The sequence below is a fragment of the Hyla sarda genome, chromosome 10, assembly GCF_029499605.1.
Source record: "Hyla sarda isolate aHylSar1 chromosome 10, aHylSar1.hap1, whole genome shotgun sequence".
In the NCBI taxonomy this organism is placed as follows: Eukaryota; Metazoa; Chordata; class Amphibia; order Anura; family Hylidae; genus Hyla; species Hyla sarda.
The window spans coordinates 88,262,018-88,276,674 of NC_079198.1; the positions used below are offsets into that span (position 1 = coordinate 88,262,018).

The window sequence follows — 14,657 nt, forward strand, 5'->3', positions numbered from 1 at the left end:
AAAATTAAACATTTAAAATTGTCCTCTTCTGAGCCCTGTAATTTTTTTTTCTGCGTATGGAATGGTATTAGGGCTCATTTTTTGTGCTGTGATCTGAAGTTTTAATTGTTACCATTTTTGTTTTGTTAGCTTTTTATTCCTTTTTTTGCGTGTACGCCATTGACTGTGCGGTTTAATCAACAATATATTTTTATAGATCGGATATTTACGCATGGCGATACCACATATGTTTATTTTTATTATGCTTATATATTTTTTATATGGAATTTGGGAAAAGGGGGGTGAGTTATCTTTTAATAAAGAAGTGTGTGTGTTTTTAAACTTTTTTAGCCACCTTATGGGACTTTTAGGAGGAGTCATTTGATTCCTCATATGGATCAATGTGGTTCTATAGAACCACATTGATCTGTGTGCTCTGCGCTGGATTGATAAAGCCTGGTCCTGCCAGGCTTTATCATTCTGAGCGCCGTAGCCGGCACTATGGAGGTAGCCCTCTAGCTACCTCCACAGTGGAATGTCCCCCCACGATCACAATGCATTTTCTAACTGTAACCCAGCTAGCTACATGACTATACTCCCCCACCTCTACCCCAGAGAGTACTTGCTCAGTGAGTTGGCAATGCATCTCAGTGTTGTCAGTTGCTCCTCTAGATCCAGGATCTGGGCTTCCAAATTAACAACTCCCACACATCTTGCACAACAATATGCACCCTCAAACTTCTGTTCAAGGATTGCATACATCGTGCAAGATGTATACCTGACTGCCTTTTCCAACATGGAGGCCATCTAGTTATGGGGATTTCACAGATTAACAGCCAAAAACAGACAGTAAATATTACAATTCAATTCTCAGTAGACCTTGTGAGTTTAAAGTCCCTACAGTGTAAGGAAAGTAACACTCATAGCGATCTCAAACTCCTGCTTTCAAACTCCTGTTTTACAACTCTCTTTCAGCTGCCTCTCTTCCCAGAGTAAGATTAAAGCATCTGTGACCAATCTACCTCTCTCCCTAGAAGGCAGAGTAGAGAAAGAAAAAGTGAAAAGGCTGTCTAAAATTCTATCAGTGATCATTTTATGTGAAAATGTAAGTACTCACACAAGTCACTCAAGCTCCACAGATTCACTCCACACATCAGATATCTCCTGTTTTACAACTCTCTTTCAGCTGCCTCTCTTCCAAAGCAACACTCAGACAGAGCAAGCTCAGATCTGAGTACCAGACTAAGATTTAAGCACCCCCTCCCCCTAGAGGCAGAATAGAAAAATAAATGTGAAAAGGCTGCGGGAAACTCTGGGTGTGTGTTTGGGATAGGGCAAGGGTAAAAAGCTGTGCAGCTATTTAGTGCTCCTGGAGCTGCTTTGTACATTTTGGCAGCATGGCATTCGCCATCTTGTCTGCAGACTTCCATTTCCCGTTGAGAAGCCCGGAAGCTCCAATGTGCCAGCATGTGTGAGAACAGTGTCTGCTTGAACCCACTGGTACTGTTGTGCATTAAAAAAAAAGTTCTCAATGTCAGAACATTCAAGGAGGGATTCCTAGTCGCCTGTTGGGCTGTATGAGAGACAGAGGTGGTGAGTGAGAGCACATCGACACCATCTTGGAAAGGCCTTCAGACAGGTCTATCCAAGGGAAAGAAATGCTGTAACAGCTTGGGAACCCCGGCCGGTTTTCATCAACCTTTTTCTGCCAATAGTAGTCATGCACGTTGCTAATGTCCACTTACATAGAAAGTCATTGGCAGGGGTTTAAGAAGGTTTTATTGGTGCTACATTTGGAGCAGTTCTTTCATGCGGCCATGCTGACCAGCGACCAGACCACACCTCCCCTTCTTCTGCCCGTTTTTTACTCCTTTAACAAATGTCTTAGACTAACATTTCTAAAAGTATTGTTTTTTCACGTCTGTCTAAATAAAGTGGCACTGTGCATGTTTGGAGAAAAACTACATTGTCTGTTATATCTATAGTGAAGCACATACTGGGTTTGTGCTGTTCTATATCAAAGTTAGATTTTGTTATGCTCTACTCTTTTGTACATTGTTTTACTTGTTATTCAAAACAATACAAGCTATTTATTATACAGTATATTACTATATAATAGTTCAGGCCATGTATCATACTTATTAGCTGTCAGGAGCTGTAATTAAAATGGATGCACTGGTTTACATGCTTCATCTGGTCTCATCCTCATTATTATACTTTTTTATTGAGTTGACAATCTGACTATGTATTGGTAATTATCTGTTTTAGCAAAAACTAATGTGAGATTGAACGTCAAGAAGGTATCACTACCTTTTATGTGTTCATGTACCAAAAACAGAAGCTTTAATGGATGCCCCTCTAGCCCCACCTAGAGGCATTGTGACACACTGCTTCTTAAATTTCAACAACAACTATCAAGTCAGATCCAGAACCTCATAATGGCCCCATCTGACTGATGTCTTCCAGCCCTTCAGGATGACATCCACGCACACCATTCCTGGTGTAACAAACTATCATAGGAATAGTAACAATATTAAAACAATTGGTCTTCAGCTTCTACTTTACAGTGTCTCCCATATGTGAGTCTACCCTTCACATCTTTGTAAATATTTGATTATACCTTTTCATGCGACAACGCTGAAGAAATGAGTCCACAGCAGTGTTTAATGTTGTGTCCCCTCAAAAATAATCAACAAACAGACACTAATGTCTAAACTTTGGAAACAAAAGTGAGTACACCCCTCAGTGGAAATACCCAAATTTGGGACAAAGTGTCAATATTCTGTGTGGCCACTGTTATTTTCATACACTGCCTTAAGCCTCTTGGACATGAAGTTCACCAAAGCTTCAAAGGTTACCACCGGGATCCTCTTCCACTCCTCCATGTCAACATCCCTGAGCTGGTGGATGTTAGAGACCTTGTGCTCTCCCACCTTCCTTTTGAGGAGGCCACACAGATGCTAAATAGGGTTTAGGCCTGAATACATTCTTGGCCAGTCCATCACCTTTATCCTCAGCTTCTTTAGCAAGGCATTGGTAGTCTTGGAATTGTGCTTGGGGTTGTAATCATGTTGGAATACTGCCCTGCAGTCCATTCTCCATAGAGAGGGGATCAATTTCGGGTTTAGTATGTCACAGCTCCAAACCATGACACTCCCAACACCATGCTTGACTGTAGGAAAGACACACTTGATTCTGTTAACATCAAATTAAGATATCTGCTCCCCAGTCACACCTGAACCCTTGTAACACTAACAAGTTACATGACACTGGGGAGGGAAAATGTCTCAATTTGGGAATTTCTTTTAAGGGGCATACTCACTTTTGTTGCCAAAAGTATTCTTGAGGGGACACAACATTAAACACTGTTATACAGGCCGCACACTCACTACTTTGCATTTTAGCAGAGTGTCCTTTCTTCAGTGTTGTCACATAAAGATATAATAAAATATTTAGAAAAATATGAGAGGTATAATGTATATGCTAAGGGAGGGGACATAACATAGCATAACAATAGTGTTGTAAATCAGAAGTTTAGTATTCCATACATATACATGCTGCCTTGTTCAAACAATGCATATCAGTCATGAAATGTTTATATATTTTATATACTATGTGCAAAATGTAAAAGTGAAAAATAAACTGTAAGTTATCTTATTTGTCCTTTCTTCTTCTTTTCAGGGCTAATTTGGAGAGGGACCTTCTCATCTTCATGGATCTTAAGAATCTATCCATGTACAATGATGAATACAATAATGGCACTAATGGCACAGCCATTGATGAGAAGACTCACTACAACTATTATGCCATGCTGCTTACGTTGCTCATATTTGTCATTGTCTTTGGCAATGTCTTGGTGTGTATTGCAGTGTCTAGGGAAAAGGCTCTACAAACCACCACCAATTACCTGATTGTCAGCTTGGCTGTAGCTGATCTTCTGGTGGCAACATTGGTGATGCCCTGGGTGGTTTACCTCGAGGTACGTTTACTATATTAAAAGTTGTCTGACATTATTATGTATCAAAACTTTACATGTTGTGTCTTTCATTTTGCTAGTTTGGATATATAATGCAAGTGTACATTTATATACAAATGACTCACTGTCACGATGCCGGCTGGCAGGAGGTGGATCCTCTGTGCCAGAGAGGGATTGGCGTGGACCGTGCTAGTGGACCGGTTCTAAGTCACTACTGGTGTTCACCAGAGCCCGCCGCAAAGCGGGATGGTCTTGCTGCGGCGGTAGTGACCAGGTCGTATCCACTAGCAACGGCTCAACCTCTCTGACTGCTGAAGATAGGCACGGTACAAGGGAGTAGACAGAAGCAAGGTCGGACGTAGCAGAAGGTCGGGGCAGGCAGCAAGGATCGTAGTCAATAAGGTAATAGCAGGAGGTCAAGTACACAGTATGGACAAACACAGTAACGCTTTCACTAGGCTCTAAGGCAACAAGATCCGGCAGGGGAGTGCAGGGGCAGAGATTAGATATAGTCTGGGAGCAGGTGGAAGCCAATTAAGCTAATTGGGCCAGGCACCAATCATTGGTGCACTGGCCCTTTAAGTCTCAGGGAGCTGGCGCGCGCGCGCCCTAGAGAGCGGAGCCGCGCGCGCCAGCACATGACAGCAGGTGACGGGAACGGGTAAGTGACCTGGGATGCGATTCGCGAGCGGGCGCGTCCCGCTGTGCGAATCGCATCCCCGACGGCCATGACAGTGCAGCGCTCCCGGTCAGCGGGACCGACCGGGGCGCTGCGGAGAGAGAGACGCCGTAAGCGCTCCGGGGAGGAGCGGGGACCCGGAGCGCTAGGCGTAACAGTACCCCCCCCCCTTAGGTCTCCCCTTCTCTTTGTCCGGTAACTGCCTCCCCTGGGATGAGGACACCGGGAAAGAATGGAGGGATTCCTCAACGGCAGGCAGTACAGCAGGAGTGGGAATGGGGAGGGAGGGCAGAGGGCGAGGCCTGGCACGGGGCAGTGTGACACCAGGACGGGGGCCATGAGGAGGCACCGAGGCTTGCCTGACTGGACTGGGAGGGGGGGAGAGGCACTTCTTATGGCAGGCAGAGTCCATAAAGACCTTAGGGAGACCGGATACAGGGGGAACCACAGGGTCACGGCAGGGAGTACTGGGAACCGGTTTAAGGCAGTCCTTGAAACAAGAGGTACCCCAGCTCTTGATCTCCCCTGTGGACCAATCCAGGGTTGGGGAATGGTGTTGAAGCCAGGGTAGTCCAAGGAGAATTTCGGAAGTGCAATTGGAGAGGACCAAAAACTCAATTTTTTCGTGATGAGGTCCGATGCACATTAGGAGGGGCTCCGTGCGGTAACGCACGGTGCAATCCAACCTGACTCCGTTAACCGCGGAAATGTAGAGTGGCTTGACGAGACGGGTCACCGGGATGCGGAATTTATTCACCAAGGACTCCCGAATAAAATTCTCAGAGGCACCAGAGTCCAGGCAGGCCATGGCTGAGAGGGAGGAGTTGGCTGAAGGAGAAATCCGCACGGGCACCGTGAGACGTGGAGAAGCCGACTTTGAATCAAGAGACGCCACACCCACGAGAGCTGGGTGCGAGCGTGCGTTTCCCAGACGTGGAGGACGGATAGGGCAATCCACCAAGAAATGTTCGGTACTGGCACAGTACAGACAAAGATTTTCTTCCCTACGGCGATTCCTCTCCTCCTGGGTCAGGCGAGACCGATCCACTTGCATGGCCTCCTCGGCGGGAGGCCTAGGCGTAGATTGCAACGGAGACTGTGGGAGAGGTGCCCAGAGATCTAAGTCTTTTTCCTGGCGGAGCTCTTGATGTCTCTCAGAAAAACGCATGTCAATGCGAGTGGCTAGATGAATGAGTTCATGCAGGTTAGCAGGAATTTCTCGTGCGGCCAGAACATCTTTAATGTTGCTGGATAGGCCTTTTTTAAAGGTCGCGCAGAGGGCCTCATTATTCCAGGATAGTTCAGAAGCAAGAGTACGGAATTGTATGGCGTACTCGCCAACGGAAGAATTACCCTGGACCAGGTTCAGCAGGGCAGTCTCAGCAGAAGAGGCTCGGGCAGGTTCCTCAAAGACACTTCGAATTTCCGAGAAGAAGGAGTGTACAGAGACAGTGACAGGGTCATCGCGGTCCCAGAGCGGTGTGGCCCATTACAGGGCTTTTCCAGACAGAAGGCTGACTACGAAAGCCACCTTAGACCTTTCAGTAGGAAACTGGTCCGACATCATCTCCAAGTGCAGGGAACATTGCGAAAGAAAGCCACGGCAAAACTTAGAGTCCCCATCAAATTTGTCCGGCAAGGACAAGCGGAGGCTAGGAGTGGCCACTCGCTGCGGAAGGGGTGCAGGAGCTGGCGGAGGAGATGGTTGCTGCTGTAGCAGAGGCAGAAGTTGCGACTGAAGTTGCTGCACCATGGTGGACACTTCCGACAGCTGGTGGGTTAGATGGGCGATCTGTCGGGATTGCTGGGCGACCACCGTGGTGAGATCAGAGATAGAAGGCAGGGGAACCTCAGCGGGATCCATGGCCGGATCTACTGACACGATGCCGGCTGGCAGGAGGTGGATCCTCTGTGCCAGAGAGGGATTGGCGTGGACCGTGCTAGTGGACCGGTTCTAAGTCACTACTGGTGTTCACCAGAGCCCGCCGCAAAGCGGGATGGTCTTGCTGCGGTGGTAGTGACCAGGTCGTATCCACTAGCAACGGCTCAACCTCTCTGACTGCTGAAGATAGGCACGGTACAAGGGAGTAGACAGAAGCAAGGTCGGACGTAGCAGAAGGTCGGGGCAGGCAGCAAGGATCGTAGTCAATAAGGTAATAGCAGGAGGTCAAGTACACAGTATGGACAAACACAGTAACGCTTTCACTAGGCTCTAAGGCAACAAGATCCGGCAGGGGAGTGCAGGGGCAGAGATCAGATATAGTCTGGGAGCAGGTGGAAGCCAATTAAGCTAATTGGGCCAGGCACCAATCATTGGTGCACTGGCCCTTTAAGTCTCAGGGAGCTGGCGCGCGCGCGCCCTAGAGAGCGGAGCCGCACGCGCCAGCACATGACAGCAGGGGACGGGAACGGGTAAGTGACCTGGGATGCGATTCGCGAGCGGGCGCGTCCCGCTGTGCGAATCGCATCCCTGACGGCCATGACAGTGCAGCGCTCCCGGTCAGCGGGACCGACTGGGGAGCTGCGGAGAGAGAGACGCCGTAAGCGCTCCGGGGAGGAGCGGGGACCCGGAGCGCTAGGCGTAACACTCACATGGTTAATATCTCAAAAATGCATAAAATAATAATTGAAAAAAATTTACTATGAAATGAGTCTTACAATATAAATATTCAAAAGCTTAAACCCATTTTGTGTTATGAATAACAAAAAATACGCCGCAAAAGAGTTGCATTTTTTTCAGCCGTGTTGTGTATAGAGCAATACCTTGTAAGATTCAATTGCAAATGTAACATGGAGAAAAGGCTTATAATCAATCAAAAACCATAGAACTTTTATGCAGCTGACAGCCCTCTTTCTTCCCCCTGTATACATGTATGCTTAGCTCAGGCAAATGTACATGTGTTTTCAATGGGGTGGGGGGGGGGGAGGGGGCATAAGCCATTGACAGATACCACTGGTGGTGGCTTTTCTCACCTTAAACGATAAGGTTCTGGTACATTAAAATCCAACTGCCTCAAAATCATCTTAATTGAAGATTCGAGAGACCACAAATTGAATTGAAGATTCGGGCGGACCACAAAATTGGTCTGTTCACCCAACAATACTCTAATGTGTGTGGACAGATTTAATAATGTGGTGTGTACACTGCAATATAAAAAAAATCCAAGGGATGTCTATATTAAATAAATAATAGTATGGTGACACTGGTGACTAGGTCATTGTAAACATAAGAAAACTAACAGGAAGGGGAAAAACTGGAAATTCAGTCTAATGACAATATCCAATGGAGAGGCCCTAATACAATGCATTGACATAGCCATACCGTTTGTGTGTCATTTATACTACTGGCATCTTCTTAATGGCAGATGAGCCTACAGGCCTCCTCAGACACAAAAGATTGAATGTACCTTTTACCTCTGCACCTCCAATACCAGGAGATGAGCGAACTTTTCAAAAATTCGATTCGGCCGATTCGCCGAATTTTCCGAAAAAGTTTTGTTTTGATCCAAATTTGTTCGTGGCGAATCATTATTTAAAAAGGCTATTTCTAGCCTACATACAGCCTCTATAGGGGTATAGAACACTTTGCTGTGTCTTAAAACGCATATGGAGTGTGCTGGGGTAGTGAAATAATATTGTTATTCAGAATAGAATGCAGATTACCGGCATCGCTCTTAGAATCACTGCCGCACAGCAGCACAATGACAGAGCCTGGTGGTGGCATCAGTGTCAGGAGACCATATAGTGACTGAATGACATAGCGTGGAGGTGTTGGCAGCATGAGGACACCATATAGTGGCTGAATGGCACAGCGTGGAGGTGTTGGCAGCATAAGGACACCATATAGTGGCAGAATGACACAGCGTGGAGGTGTTTGCAGCATGAGGACACCATATAGTTGGGGAATGGCACAGCATGGAGGTGTTGGCAGCATGAGGACACCATATAGTGGCTGAATGGCACAGTGTGGAGGTGTTGGCAGCATGAGGACACCATATAGTGGGTGAATGGCACAGCATGGAGGTTTTGGCAGCATGAGGACACCATATAGTGGGTGAATGGCACAGCGTGGAGGTGTTGGCAGCATGAGGACACCATATAGTGGGTGAATGGCACAGCGTGGAGGTGTTGGCAGCATGAGGACACCATATAGTGGCTGAATGGCACAGCGTGGAGGTGTTGGCAGCATGAGGACACCATATAGTGACTTAATGGCACAGCATGGAGGTGTTGGCAGCATGAGGACACCATGTAGTTGCTGAATGGCACAGCGTGGAGTTGGCTGTTGCACGAGTACACTACACACCAGGGCTTCACAATCCCCTTAAAAAAAACAACACAATATGAGAAATGTTTGCCAAAGATTTCTCATAGGTAGCACCCGCTATCCAAAAATTTTAAATTCCCAGACCCAGGCCCCACCTCTGCGGCATCAGGAACCCATTTTTTTCCTGAAGGACACAGCCTGGAGTTGGCTGATGAACCAGTACACACAGGGCTTCACAATCAGCCCCAAAATCAACAAAATTGTATAATTAAAAAAAATGTATACCTTTGTGTAAGAACAAGCGCATATCCAACATTTCAGAAGACCACCCAAAGACTTTCTTCTCAAAAATAATGAACCACACAATTTTTTATTTTTTATTTTTTATTTAAATTCCTAGACCCAGGCCCCACCTCTGCTGCATCAGTAACCCATAGATTGCCTGAAAGACACAGCCTGGAGTTGGCTGATGCCCAAGCTTCACAATCCACCCCAAAAAACAGCAACATTTTTTGAAATTGTCTGACGAAATACCTTTGTGTAAAAACAAGCGCATATACAACAGTTCAGAACACCCTATAATGCAGGACGGTGGACCACTCAAAGACGTTCTTCTCAAAAATAATAAACCACTCAATTTGTGAAATTTTTTTTAAAAATTTAAATTCGAAGACCGAGGCCCCACCTCTGCTGCTTCAGTAACCCATACATTGCCTAACGGACACAGACTGGAGTTGACTGATGCAGGAGTACACACACATCACACGGGCTTCACAATCCACCCCAAAAAACAGCAACATTTTTTTTAATTGTCTGACGAAATACCTTTGTGTAAAAACAAGCGCATATACAACAGTTCAGAAGACTCTATTATGCAGGACGGTGGACCACCCAAAGACATTCTTCTCAAAAATAATAAACCACACAATTTGTGAAATTGAAAAAAAAATTGAAATTCAAAGACCAAGGCCCCACCTCTGCTGCTTCAGTAACCCACATATTGCCTAATGGACACAGACTGGAGTTGACTGATGCACGAGTACACACCCGTCACCCGGGCTTCACAATTCACCCCAAAAAACAGCAAAATTTTTTTGAAATTGTCTGACGAAATACCTTTGTGTAAAAACAAGCGCTTATATAACAGTTCAGAAGACTCTATAATGCAGGACGGTGGACCACCCAAAGACTTTCTTCTCAAAAATAATAAACCACACAATGTTTGAAATTTGGTTAAAAAATTTATTACATACGTGTGTAAGCGCATCTGTTCCAAAAAGATCAGATCACCAAAGGATGTTTTTCGCCAAAAATGATTAAGCAGAGTTAATCCCTCTCCGTAATTTATTTTTTTTTTTTCATTAAAAAAATCACACGCACCAAGCGTTCTGTTGTGTAACGGTTAGCATTCTGCAAAATTCAATTTTATTACTGATAAAATTATCAGTAAATTTAACAATAACACTACCCAAGAGTGTTTAATTACCCCATACATTGCACTAGCGCTCCACTGAACGGATTAGCGTGTCACTTTTTTTCAAGGACAGGTGCGTGTTACATGCTGAAACCAGTTCGGGATAGGGATCTGGGATTGCAATTATTTACCCTTAAAACAAGGAATTACCAGTAAATGAGGGTCATAAGCTCGCGTTGATTAAGTCCCTGCCCTTTGTACACACCGCCCGTCGCTACAACCGATTGGATTGGATAGTGAGGTCCTCGGATCGGCCCAGGCGGGGTAGGAGAAGGCCCTGGCAGAGCACCGAGAATTTAACGATCATTGTTGAAATTTGCATCAAGCATGTATTTAGCTACTGCTAAACATCCAAAAATATAAGGCCCAAGGCCAGAGGCATCAGTGAGGAAAGTAGTTTGTGAAAAACACAGAATGAGACTGGAGCAGTCATTCTCAGTACCTAAGAGGGTTTCATAACCCCTTACATTTAAAGATCAATCTTTAAATTTGCATTAAGCATGTATTTAGCTACTGCTAAACTTCAAAAAATTATAGTCCCAAGGCCTGAAGCATCAGTTTCCCCTATATTAGGAGCATAGTTGTCCCCCAGATTAGGCAGCATAGATGTCCCCCAGATTAGGAGCATAATTGTCCGTGAGATTAGGCAGCATAGATGTCCCCCAGATTAGGAGCATAGTTGTCCCCCAGATTAGGAGCATAGATATCCCCAAGATTAGGCAGCATAGATGTCCCCCAGATTAGGAGCATAATTGTCCCCCAGATTAGGCAGCATAGAGGTCCCCCAGATTAGGAGCATAATTGTCCCCCAGATTAGGCAGCATAGATGTCCCCCAGATTAGGAGCATAGGTGTCCCCCAGATTAGGCAACATAGATGTCCCCCAGATTAGGCAGCATAGATGTCCCCCAGATTAGGAGCATAATTGTCCCCCAGACTAGGCAGCATAGATGTCCCCCAGATTAGGCAGCATAGATGTCCCCCAGATTAGGCAGCATTGATGTCCCCCAGATTAGGAGCATAATTGTCCCCCAGATTAGTCATCATAGATGTCCCCCAGATTAGGAGCATATTTGTGCCCCAGATTAGGCATCATAGATGTCCCCCAGATTAAGCAGCATAGATGTCCCCCAGATTAGGCAGCATATATGTCCCCCAGATTAGGAGCATACTTGTCCCCCAGATAAGCAGCATAGATGTCCCCCAGATTAGGCAGCATAGATGTCCCCCAGATTAGGCAGCATAGATGTCCCCCATATTAGGAGCATAATCGTCCCCCAGATTAGGCAGCATAGATGTCCCCCAGATTAGGAGCATAGTTGTCCCCCAGATTAGGCAGCATAGATGTCCCCCAGATTAGGCAGCATAGATGTCCCCCAGATTAGGCAGCATAGATGTCCCCCAGATTAGGCAGCATAGATAGATGTCCCCCAGATTAGGCAGCATAGATGTCCCCCAGATTAGGCAGCATAGATGTCCCCCAGATTAGGAGCATACTTGTCCCCCAGATTAGGCAGCACAGATGTCCCCAGATTAGGAGCATAGTTGTCCCCCAGATTAGGAGCATAGTTGTCCCCCAGATTAGGCAGCATAGTTGTCCCCCAGTCAGAGCGGGCCGGTCAGAGCCAATCAAAGGGCCGTATGTGGCAAGCGGGCCGTACAATGCCCAGGTCTGCCCCAGAGGGTTTCATAACCAACCACAGTAGAGAAAATTTTGTTGTAGGAGCATGGTCAATCTACTCAGACCCATCTGTCATTGGTGGCTGGAAATCCTGGCTGATCCATCCCTGATTCATCTTGACAAACGTCAGTGTCTCCACATTTTTAGTGGACAGACGAGTTTGCCTTGGGGTGACTATGGCCCCGGCCGCACTAAACACCCGCTCTGATGGCACACTACTGGCCGGGCAGGACAGCTTTTCCAGGGCAAACTCCGCTAGTTGCAGCCATAAATCGAGTTTGGCTGACCAGAAGTCCAGCGGATCTTCAACGGTTGTTGGCAGGGTCATGTCGAGGTAAACCATCACCTGCTGGTTAAGGTCCTGCTCCATGTCCACCTGCTGCTGATGAGTAAATTCACTATGCAGCTGAAGGAAGCTACTCATCAGCGACTGTAGACTCAGGCTGCTGCTGATTGAGCCGGTACTGCTCCTGCCACCCCTCCCCTCCCCAGCAGCCGTGGCAGTGGAAGGTGAGCACAGAGGGCCCCCGAGTCAGACCTGCGAGTGGATGGACCATGTGGCTGATTGGCCAACCGACTACGTAGAAGCTCCCTGAAGTAGGTCAGTTTGTCCTCCCTCTCAGTGGGTGTAAAAAATGCCCCCATTCTGGGCCGGTAGTGAGGGTCTAATAAGGTGGAGATCCAGAAGTCATCGCGCTGACGAATTTTGACAATTCGGGGGTCACTACGAAAGCTACTCAGCATGCATCGTGCCATTTGTGACAGTGACTCGCTGGGACTACCTGCCTCCATCTCTACTGCATACTGCCATGGTGTGTCTGGGTCCTCTGTCTCGCCTCCCTCGTAATTACCTTCCAGCTGCTCCTCCTCTCCTGTCCAATGACCAGAAACACCGACCATCTCATCCAAGGTAAACTGTGCTCCGCTCTGCCCCTCATCATCCTCCACCAGTTCATCCCCCACAGGACTCATGTAGCCTTCTGATGTAGGCGCAATGTCTCCATTGCCGTGACCAGCCATGTTTTCAATAATTTTTGGGAGTAAATGTAGGAGTGGAAATACGTCGTTCATGGCGTAATTCAAGCGACTAACAAAGAATGTGGCTACCTCAAAGGGCCTCAGCAAATGGCAGGTGTCACGTATGAGCTGCCACTCGTTCACATTGAAGTTACACAGGGGAGTACTCCTATCTGCTTGTATCATCAAAAAATCTGTGATGGCTTTTCTTTGTTCGTATAGTCTGTCCAACATATGGAGGATGGAATTCCAACGTGTGGCAACGTCACAAATGAGACTATGTTGTGGGATACTGTTCTGACGCTGCAGCTCAAGCAAAGTGTGCTTGGCGGTGTACGAGTGGCTGAAGTGCATGCCCAGTTTCCTTGCCATTGTTAGGACGTCTTGCAAATGGAGTGAAGACTTGATGAACTTCTTGACAACCAGATTCAACACGTGTGCCATGCAGGGCGAATGGTTCACACTTCCTTGTCGCAGCGCGGCCACAATGTTCTTCCCATTGTCGGTCACCATGGTTCCCATTTCCAGATTTCGTGGAGTAAGCCATACTCAGATTTCTTCCCTAATGAACTTTAACAGTTCCTCCCCTGTGTGACTCCGTTCGCCAAGGCAAACCATGTGAAGGACGGCTTGACACCGCTGTGCCCTACACACGTGGTACGATGAAGGGCCACCGAGAATTGGACGTGCAGTGGAGGCCGAGGACATGGGGGAGGAGGAGGCGCACACTGTAAAAGGACCAACTGCCTGGGAGCGAGAGCGTGTAGGAGGAAGCAGTGTGACCTGTCCAAGTTGCTGTTGTGGCTGTGCAGGAACAACATTCACCCAGTGGGCCGTAAAAGACATGTATTGTCCCTGCCCGTAGTTACAGCTCCACACGTCGGCGCTGCCGTGCACTTTTGAACACAGCGACAGGCTCAAGGACTGGCCCACCTTCTCTTGTACAAACTTATGCAGGGCTGTACTACCTTCTTTGCAAAGAAATGACGGCTTGGGACTCTCCACCTCGGCTCGGCACAAGCCATCAATTCCCTGAAAGCTGCAGAGTCCACCAGTTGGATAGGGAGGGACTGCAACACCAGCAACTTGGACAGGAGCACATTCAACTTCTGCGCCGTTGGCTGAGTGGGCGCATACTGTTGTCTCTTGCACATGGCTTCGCCAATCGATTGTTGACGGAATGGCTGATAAAAAGCGGAAGAAGCAGGAGCGCCAGAAGGAGGGTTTGACACAATGCACCCTTCGGCTGAGGTGGTGGAGCCTTGGCTGGATGATGGAGGGAGCGGATGGCCACTGGGTGATGCGGCAGGCTGGACCACTACATCGGAGCCACGGTTATCCCAGGCCGCTTTATGGTGGCGAATCATGTGTTGACGCAGGGCCGTGGTGCCGAGATTGGGACCCTGGCCACGCTTCACTTTCTGCCGACAGATTTTGCATGTGACTACACTAAGGTCCTCCGGATTCTTTATACCGCAGAGTAACTGATTTTCCCACCCGCAGTCCGCACTATTTCACTGCTATTGGCGCCGTCTCCAGGAACCCCTGTTCCACTACCTCCCTGAATGGTAGCTTGCCGCGAAGC

General features: G+C 47.3%; 1 protein-coding gene and 1 long non-coding RNA gene across 2 annotated transcripts in view; one reads left to right on the forward strand and one right to left on the reverse strand.

Moving 5' to 3' along the window:
* The window catches only part of DRD2 (dopamine receptor D2), a 531,813-nt gene that overhangs the window by 307,241 nt on the left and 209,915 nt on the right, over nucleotides 1-14,657 (forward strand). Inside the window, exon 2 of the mRNA XM_056542337.1 lies at nucleotides 3,661-3,958. Coding sequence (XP_056398312.1) covers nucleotides 3,692-3,958 — 267 coding nt within the window. The 5' untranslated portion in view covers nucleotides 3,661-3,691. The remainder of the gene's footprint in view (nucleotides 1-3,660; nucleotides 3,959-14,657) is intronic.
* The window catches only part of LOC130293530 (uncharacterized), a 161,342-nt gene that overhangs the window by 109,987 nt on the left and 36,698 nt on the right, over nucleotides 1-14,657 (reverse strand). The window lies entirely within an intron of this gene.